This window comes from Notolepis coatsorum (genome assembly GCF_963971535.1).
Source record: "Notolepis coatsorum genome assembly, chromosome: 6".
Classification (NCBI taxonomy): Eukaryota; Metazoa; Chordata; class Actinopteri; order Aulopiformes; family Paralepididae; genus Notolepis; species Notolepis coatsorum.
In genome coordinates, this window is record NC_140170.1 from 184,347,891 (window position 1) to 184,357,836 (window position 9,946).

The following is a 9,946-nucleotide window of genomic DNA, read 5'->3' on the forward strand; positions in this document are numbered from 1 at the left end:
GTAGACTAATAGGGATCCACAGTAAAACAATAAAAGCACACACACACACACACACGCAACGCAACGCACGCACACACACACACGCAACGCACGCACGCACACGCAACGCAACGCACGCACACACACGCAACGCACGCACGCACACACACACACACACACACACACACGCGCGCGCACACACACACTTTTCCGTCCCCTTTCTTGTCGTTCACGCGGGCAGACAGCAACACCTACCGGCCAGTCCACTCCAGACTGTAGGAGTGCAGATCATAAAAACGTCCCATAGGCGGCGGTGTTGCGGTTCAGCTGTGTCGTTGATTCCTCTCTTGATTCGACGATTCTTAACTGCTTCCGGGTCGCCTGTTTCTCTCTCTTCCCTTCCGGTGATCGTCTCCGTACGTGTGGCAGGTACACAGCTCTACACACTTAATGTTTCTGTGAAATCTAACTCCATCCTTCCAAACTCCAAATGTTCATTAGTTGACGCCAGTCTCCCGAGATAGAAGTATTCATCACCTACATGTCCGATGGATTATTCGCCACATTTGGCCCAATTTGAGTTGTGTAATAATGACTTGTTTCTAACGCTACCGCCTTGCATAAATATCCCCATGGAGACGTGACCGGCATCTAGGAACAGTTTGATGTACAGTCGCGTTCAACAACGTTTTCTTGCAAAGATAATATGGCGTTTGACATTCAATTGTATTGATTATGGACACGTTTGGCGCTTGTAGAGACGCAGAGCTGTTTACATCTTGAAGGATGCTTCCCGGTCTGTCAGCCAAGAGGCTGGCTAACGTTAGCATCGTTGAATGATGTCTTGTTGTAGTCCAGTGTTTATACTGTATATATATATTATGTATAGGATGCCTTTCTTTGAGCTGAGCGCTTCCATTCTGCAATCTGTTAATAAAGTTTTCATTAATTCATTCAGTGGAAGGCTATCTGGCTGCAAGCTAGCCTAGTAGTTAAGCACAAACTGTTGGCCAAAAACACTTCCACGTTGTAAGCCAGGCTAGTGGTCCATATCCTCTTCCATTCATTTGTGCTAAGCTAGGCTAGCTTGCAGCAGGATAGTGTTGATTGATTGAACATTTTATTAACAAATTGCAGAATGGGTACAGTAATACAGTACAGCTCAATTTAAGGGGATGCAGACCAGAGAGACTTTCGTCTTGTTTACATCAGGGTCCCCCATTTTCAATGCATAACATATATGACATACATGACGACATACAGATGGACAGTAGAATGCACAGAAGAAATGGGTATATTAACTTGTGTTCACTGGAGAAGAGGGAAAAAAAGTAAAGATGTGTGGTTAACTAACACCAGGTTTTATTTCCCACAGCAGTTCACCAGAGTCGAAATGGCGAAGTCCAAGAATCACACGTCCCACAACCAGTGTGAGTAGTAATAAAGATGTGTGGTTAGCTAACACCAGGTTTTATTTCTCACAGTATTTCACCAGAGTCGAAATGGCGAAGTCCAAGAATCACACGACCCACAACCAGTGTATTTGTAACCAGTGCCACTGTTCGGGAATCAACTGATGGTCAGATCGTGTCTCGACGCCTGGCAGCAGACAGAACATGGCCATTGTGTTGATTCTCTCTCTTCCTTCCATCGCTCTCATGCCCTCCTCTTTCCCTCTCATTCTACAGCGCGTAAGGCCCACAGAAATGGCATCAAGAAGCCGACGTCTAACCGATATGAGTCGCTGAAGGGGGTACGTAGCCGTCCGTGTGGATCTATGCGCTTGTTGTGTGTTTTTAGGGTGAAGCCACACGGATGCCGTTGTAACGGCCGGTAGACCACTTGGTCTCTGATCCAAAACATACCGTTGGTGCACGGATTCCTGGCTTTTATTCTCTGGACGCCCGTTTCTCAAAACAAACTTGTCAAAAGAGCCAAACCGATGCAAGTGTTTTGAAGTGCAGAAACGGGGCAATCAGACCTGTGTCCCCTGCATGTGAAACGAAACGTCTACCGGGCAGCCAAAGGGGAGAACCGATATCAGACTATTGGAATTCAGACAGGGTTGCTCTGCTACATGTAACCCCCAAGTTTGTTTTTATTTGTCACGTATAAGGTGCATGTACGTCACAGTGAAATGCTTGGTTCTGTATGAGCCCCTGAGAATCTGCTTCATACAGTAAAAGAGGAATGACACTTTATACAAACTAAAGTACAATGAAGTAAAAATGCAGACAATGAGTTACAACTTTTTTAAAGCAAGGTGCAAATGAGGTTTGAATGTAGTGCAAATCTCTAATAAATAAAGTTAAGTTAACAATATACTCGTTATCACCATACATAACGCTTATATTGAAACACGTTGACATTAGGGCCGTTCTTTCAACCTAAAAGTGCACTCTTCAACCTCGAGCCTAAATTCCTTAGCGACCCGTGTTACCACGTGTAAACAAACGCGCTGTAAACAAACCAGTGCGCACAGTCATTCGATACACGCAAATGTGAAACTAGTCATACGGAGCGTATAACGGAGGCTGACATTAGAGCAATATGACTCACAAACTCACGACAGTAGTACACAACTACACAGATGCACAATGTATTCTGCATTAATAATGCTCAAAACCCAGCTTAAGCCATTAAACCAATGTAGTGAATCGCGAAGAAGCCAATACTCACACACAGTCGAACTGGAACGCTTTACCAAACATACACTACCACCAGCATTCATATCTCATACGTTCATCTTCCAATCGCTTAACCATAACATAACTTACTTACCGGTACCCAAACAATGTGTCCCAGAGTCCACATTCATGCACGAAAACGCTCCGTTTCCCGATTCCTCAATCATCCAATGTCTGGAAGTGAACCCATGGTTAATAAACGGTCCATAACCGCATTCTATAGAAGAATAAGTCTTAGGGCGGTCAGGTGGCGTAGCGGAGATTGCGTTCGTCACCAACAACAATAATAATAATAAAAAAAAATCCTCAAATCTTGCGCCTCCATTCCAATGAAACGAAAGTAAGCGGCGATTGAACATTTTAATTAACAGATTGCAGAATGGGTACAATACAGTACGGCTCAATACACACAATTGTTAAGGGGATGCAGATCAGAGAGACTTTCGTCTTGTTTACATCAGGGTCCCCCATTTTCAATTCATGACATGCACAACATACAGATATAAGAATCTAATCGAATCATTCTAAACCAATCTAATCATGACATTTAAGACATGCATGACATACAGATATATCTCTGCGCACCAGACTGTGCTATTAAACCAGGAAGTGCAGCACTATGTTGAGCCCATAGATATATATCTATGGTTGAGCCTGTCAGCAGTAGAGCCACTACTGCCCTGCGCTGCAACACAAGAGTGAACCGCTGTCTCACGCTGACTGCTCGCTTATTATGTTGTTCCGTTGGATTCGTTTTAGATTATTTGTACACTACACAGACCCGTGGTCTCCGCTGACTGAATCGCTTGTTATTAAGATTGGAAGAGTAATCCGTTAGATTACTCGTTACTGAAAAAACGAATGCCGTTAGTAACGCCATTACTTATAGCGCCGTTATTCCCATCACTGGTCTGGATACACCCGGCCACTGTCCACTCTGATCATCCAGCTATAACTCTTTGATTTACCTGAACCTATTTTGGTGTATTAAACCCATGTTTATCAAGCCTACCTGACTGTCTACATTGAGATCCGGGAACATTTCTCCCACACTGATCGTCAAATAGCCCTCTGAACTAGACATACCTGCAAACTAGTCCCCTTTAGGTGACTGTCACCTAGGGCTGGGCGATATGGCGATATTATATAAATATAGGGTACAGTTCATTAACGATACACTTTTTAAACGTATCGTGGATATCGTGATGTTTTGCCCTCGCGTTCGAGGTCGCCGCGGCTGAGATGAGACTTACAAGTGCAGTGCTAAATGCTTTCCTCTCCCTCTTGCAGAAAAAAAAGTCAGTCACACACACTTGCCCAAATTACGTCATCTACACGCACACACCTAGCCAGAGGCGGTGGTTCGGTGCTAGGGATGCCCCCCGAAACCCAGGAGTATTGATGAGCTCCGACGTTAACAGTACTACTATCGGTAAATTTGTCTATGAGCAGATTAGCTACGGAGCTAACAGTGTACCATCCATCTGCGACGCAAGAGTGCACACTGAGTAATGTTAATGTTATGTCGAGTTCATACTACACTACACGTATGAACTCGACTTAACGTTACTCCGTTTCCATGAAGTGTTTAATTAGCAGCAATCTGTTCTGTTGTTGGAACATTTAACGTTAAGTTAACTTAGGTATCCGACGCACTTCGACGAGGACAGGAAGGCGTCATGAAACCGTTGTAGTCATATTGTAGTCTTTTAGCCTTATTAACTAAAAGATTTTAACAAAATAAAAAGCAGCAGCACTATTGGATAACTGACTCATGTTTGCTATGTATTTCTTTCTTTAGGGGAATAGGACATTTGTTTCACAGTTAGCGTGACAGGGTTCGAAATTAACGGGGGCTTGGGGCAAAATGCCCTCGAAAATTGACCAAATGCCCTCGAACATCAGTTAAGGGGGGCAAAAAAAGCCCCAGACAGTTTACTAATTATATATATAATTATATATATGCTCTACAGTGCGAGCATTTCCCTCGTATTGCCCCTAATAATATGTGTGTGTGCAAACCGGAAAAATCATTTACTTGCAGTGTGCGAGACAGACGAGTGATTGTGAAGATTACAAAACAGCTCCGCTGTTAATAGTTCAGATTGAAACTGGACTGAAATTCAGTTTTTGGGTGGAATGTTTGTTCCAAGGAGGAGGGAGGCGGGGCCCGCTGCGTGTTACAGGCACTTGAGAGGATGCGAACACACAGAGAGAGCGCTCTGCTCTCATCAAGCATTATACTGCTATCTTAACGTTAGCAAGCTAAGCATCTGCATAGCGCGACCTGTGTTCTGTGTAACGTTAAGTAACTTGTGTTCGGCGGGGAAAGACCATTCCATTTGTAACACAACTCCAAAAGAATAACATCCAAATCCGATCCCGATGCGCATTTCCTTCATTCCACAGCGCTGAGCGCGCAACGTATTTCATTGATCGATCTGGCCAGAGCCTATACTCACAAACGTTGCGTGTGTGGGGTTTTTCATCAATTTGAAACAAGCTTCTTGACTGTTGGATTGATTGATTGATTGATTGAAAACTTTATTAACAGATTGCAGAATGGGTACATTACAGTACAGCTCAATACACACAATTGTTAAGGGGATGCAGACCAGAGAAAGACTTTCGTCTTGTTTACATCAGGGTCCCCCATTTTCAATTCATCAGGATTAGGGATGTTAAAAATAAAATATCTAATAATATTATTCAATATTAGACATTCATTGATCCAGAGGCAACCGGTTATTATATCAAGACAACAACACAACTTGCCCTCACTCAGGGACAATAATATTTAATCTATTTAGATAGAGTATGTATGTATTATTTACAGATAATTGAAGGTACCTCAAAACATGAAACCAAGCCATGATGTCACACATCGTGTGTGTGTGTGTTACTTGAACAATTGTCACTGTGCTCCTAAATTTCTGTGTGCTCCTAAATTTGTATTTAGATTTTATTTATTAACATTTTATTTAGGAGCACATGTGCTCCTTGGGAAAAAGGTTAGCGTAGAGCCCTATATATGGAGACATTAACATTACGTTATCAAACATAGGGACGAAGACTGTAAAAAAAGTGTCAACAATGTTTTATAATCTTTATGTTAATTTTCATTATAAAAATGTTGTGCCCCCGAAATACAAAAAAAAGCCCCCGAAAAGCAATTAAGGGGGGCAAAAAAGCCCTTGAAAAAAAAATGTTAATTTCTAACCCTGTAGCATGATGTTTTATAGATGGCCAGGTTAAACACAGGTTTTTGTTTTTAAGAGGGGGGGTTTGATTTGATTAGATTTTATTTCAAGTATGCAACACAACAAACAAACATCAACTACAGATATAGCCTTAAGCCGTTCAAATAGGGGTAGACGGTATAAACGGTATACGCTATAAACGGTATTAATTTGCTCTACGGTATGGATTTTGACTATACCGTTTAACCGGTAGAGCAGCTCTAAAATAGCAATGATGTGATAATAGATATGTGCAAACTGGAAAAGGTTATTTAGGAGGCTTCGCGCAGTGGGCGTGTCAACACGCAATTGTCATTTCATAATAAACATCACCGCGGCGCACAGCAAGTTTCAATTTCAGTTCCTGGTATTTTTAACCAGTGGAGAACTATCGTTTTTCTTATATGAATTATTCTACGTTAATAAAACATACCTGGTGATCAACTACAGTTTGCTGTAAACATTACGATATGTGTGTAGTGTTATGATAACGACGGCAGCAGCGGGAGCCGGGAGGAAGGCGTGCAGCAGTGGATTTGCGAATAGCATGCAGCTGCAGAGCCGCAGAGCCAGTGGCTCTTTCAGGTCTGATCACAGGCCCGTCAAACAGCGCCCCCCCACCCTTGCGCCGTTCTGACCCCCATCGTCTCTAAGCATTTTGTGTGTCAATTTGTTGACATGTGTCAATTTGTTGACACAATTGTCAATTCTTAAAGCTGAGGATGAGTGGCACCTTTGTCTCAATTCTTATTCAATTCAATTCGCTCTGCGGCTCTGCGGCTACATATGCTTCTAGCGAAATCCAGCCCCGCTGTTTGCAATGGGAGCAGGAGTCTCGACTCTGGACTTATTTTATTTGGAATATAATGACTTTATACGCAAAAGTAGCCTAGTTTTAAGTTAAAATATTATAAATCTACATGCCTTGAGGATGTCATTCTTTATATAGCCTGCCTATCAGGCAAAAAAATGTATTCTAACAGAAACACTGATACCGTGATATATACCGTTACCGTCTATGCTTCAAATTATACCGTGATATAAATTTTAGACCATACCGTCCACCCCTACGTTCAAATAATAAATGTGTATATAAATAAATAGTTACAATATATAATCTAATGATCTAAATCGAATCTAATATATAATCTAAAAAAACGAAAGGCTAAAATGCTAAATATATAATCTAAGAAACCAATAATCTAAATCTAATAAATAATATTAAATCTTTTGTCTTTAATGTTGGCTTGCAAACTCAAATACTGTCTTGGTAAGCCTCATAATGATATCATATTTACGCCATATCGCCCAGCCGTCACCGTTTTTATCCCAAATTAGAGCACTTAATTTTATGATTTCTGGGTGGTTTCTCACGAGTTGCAGCTATGGTTTTGCATGCGAGTTGTAGGTGTCATGTGAATTAGAGCGCTCTGGAAAGACTACAAAATCCTAGTCAAACAGCTGGTATGGACACAGAACAAGGAAAATATTGGCGCCTAATAACCATGTTAAATGCTTGATCCGATAGTTTCTCACTAGATGGAATAAATATATTCTTTCTGTGCATGTTTGCCCCACATGGGTTAACGGCTCTTTGACGTGGTTAAGTGACTTGAAGGCTTAGCGTTGGCTAAATGATCGTTGAATGTCTTTATTGGTAGCTTAGCATTAGCTAAAAGGATTGTTGAAGGTATTCACGCTGTGCCTCTTTCTTAATAATCCGCAGAATATAGGTGGCGAGTGCAAGAGGGGTGTATGCAGGGGAGGAAACTAACTTTTATTTTACCAGCCATAAATAAATCGCTAATTGTGATAATTCTTTGTATGTCTTCGTCTAAAATTGATTTTCAATCATAGTAATAATCAGTGTGTCTACTCTTTAAAATATTTATTACCATAAAACATTAACTGTCTCTACTCTTCACAATATTAGCATAAAACATATATTAATCACACCTTCTCTACTCTTCAAAATATTAGGATATCACATAATAACATGAAAGAGGGAACTATTCTGGACTGGGTTGGGCTGGTCTAGGTTGGACTGGGCAGTGAAAGAACCAAGCATTTCACTGTAATGTAATAGCTAAATAAAACAACACAGGAGCGCTGAAACGTGACCAGGCATGTGACAAAGCAGCCAGCAATCGCAGCGCTCCTGTGTGAAAATGCGGAAGCAGCCATTTTAGCCAAGGCTAGCTCAGTGATTTTTTTTACTAGTTTATAAAAATGACGTTGCATGCTGTTCGCCCCCATGTCAGACCGCACTGATATCCAAAAGCGACGACTCTACATGCAATTATTTTCATCCACCGATGTGTTTTTGTCAGTTTGTCTACGTTGTCAAGCCGGTGACACGAGTCTGTAGGGCCGCACGCAGTGGTCTGTCCACTACCCCTAGATGGGCAGCATCTTCTAGAAGACGAGTGTTCATTGGAGGAGCTTAGAGCGCAACGATGATGTTCATTGGTTATGGATTTTTATGAGGCGCAAATGGGAGGAATCATAAGGGGGGAGTTCGGCTTGTGCCAGTGAGCGAATCAGCAGATTGCAGAATTCATTTTTTGTTTTGTTTACTACTCGCCAGTGTGGCGAGTGCTCTTCATGAATCACTCGCCAAACATAAAGAATACTCATTTGGTGAGTAAAATGGCCTAATTTCCTCCCCTGGGTGTATGCAGGGTCTTTCTGGACATGTTGTCAAACAAGTCATATTGTCATTGCATGCTTTGGGCCATGTAAACACTGTTCAGCTTATTTAGAGTCCATGTAAACACTGTTCAGCTTATTTTGAGTCCATGTAAACACGGTTCAGCTTATTTAGAGTCCATGTAAACACTGTTCAGCTTATTTAGAGTCCATGTAAACACGCTTCAGCTTATTTAGAGTCCATGTAAACACTGTTCAGCTTATTTAGAGTCCATGTAAACACTGTTCAGCTTATTTAGAGTCCATGTAAACACTGTTCAGCTTATTTAGAGTCCATGTAAACACTGTTCAGCTTATTTAGAGTCCATGTAAACACGGTTCAGCTTATTTAGAGTCCGTGTAAATGGGTTTGAAATCTGAATGATTTCAATCTGTTGAGGAGATATTGTCCATGTAACCGCAGCTACTGACAAGCTGCCTACGTGACCCAACCGGTCTAGACTCTGTGCAAAGACTTGTTCAGTTGATGGAATGTGGTTCAGTGGAAATTGTTGCAGGCTCAGGTGTGTTCAGGTTATGGAATATGTTGTGCGTTCAGGTGATGGAACATGGGTACGGGCTCAGGTGCGTTCAGGTGATGGAACATGGTACGGGCTCAGGTGTGTCGAGTGTCGTGCGCTCGGCACCACCATTATTGATTGTTTATATTCATGTTGGCTTTTTATATTCATGTTGGCTTGATCGCAGAGTATCGGTCGGCATAATTATTTAATTTCACGTTCTCTTGTCGTTTCCAGGTGGATCCTAAGTTCCTGAAGAACATGCGCTTCGCCAAGAAGCACAACAAGAAGGGCATGAAGGCGGCGAGGAAGGCTGCTGCTCTTGCTGCTGCCGCCGTTGTTGCCCCCCAGCCTTAGAGACCTCGTCCCCCACCATGTCCCCCGTAACTTCCTCCATAGACCGCTGTTATTACCACCCTGACAATAAAGCTATGGTTTGTTAACAAAACATCTCCTGGGTTCCACCTTCTCTTCACTGCTTTGTGTCTTTTTGTTATTTGGTTTTAGGTGGAAAGGGGTGTTTGAAGGTTTATTTTTAGATTCAGGATTGACCCTTGACCCAGTCACTTCTCATATCCTTTCAGCGGGGACGTATTTTTGTTATTTTCAACAAGTTAATATAACGTTGGGTCTTTGAGGTATTTTTTGCTGGGGAAAATCACTCCCGATTATACATTCTAGCAGCCTTTGTACCCGTTTCAGGAAATGCATTTATTATATCTTTGAACATGTTGCATGACTAGGTATGAGGTTTTAATGTTTTTAAATTCACTGTTAAAGGGGCACTTCACCAAAAGAACAATGCGTATTTATTTAGCACAGAATCTCACAC

The 9,946-nt window shown here is 41.9% G+C and overlaps 1 protein-coding gene across 1 annotated transcript; it reads left to right on the forward strand.

The window, feature by feature from the left end:
* The first annotated feature begins 362 nt into the window (after positions 1-362).
* On the forward strand, positions 363-9,562 carry rpl29 (ribosomal protein L29). Its single transcript, XM_084316936.1, has 4 exons — positions 363-408; positions 1,355-1,409; positions 1,668-1,732; positions 9,352-9,562. The coding sequence occupies exons 2-4, from the start codon at positions 1,373-1,375 to the stop codon at positions 9,469-9,471; spliced, it is 222 nt and encodes a 73-aa protein (XP_084173062.1). The 5' UTR covers positions 363-408; positions 1,355-1,372; the 3' UTR covers positions 9,472-9,562.
* The last annotated feature ends 384 nt before the right edge of the window (positions 9,563-9,946 follow it).

Bases quoted from the DNA above. Each gene is read 5' to 3' on its own strand.
- rpl29 (XM_084316936.1), top strand. From the start codon at position 1,373: ATGGCGAAGTCCAAGAATCACACGTCCCACAACCAGT. The intron at 1,410-1,667 runs GTGAGTAGTAAT...CTCATTCTACAG, and splicing joins TCACACGTCCCACAACCAGT to CGCGTAAGGCCCACAGAAAT. The intron at 1,733-9,351 runs GTACGTAGCCGT...TGTCGTTTCCAG, and splicing joins GATATGAGTCGCTGAAGGGG to GTGGATCCTAAGTTCCTGAA.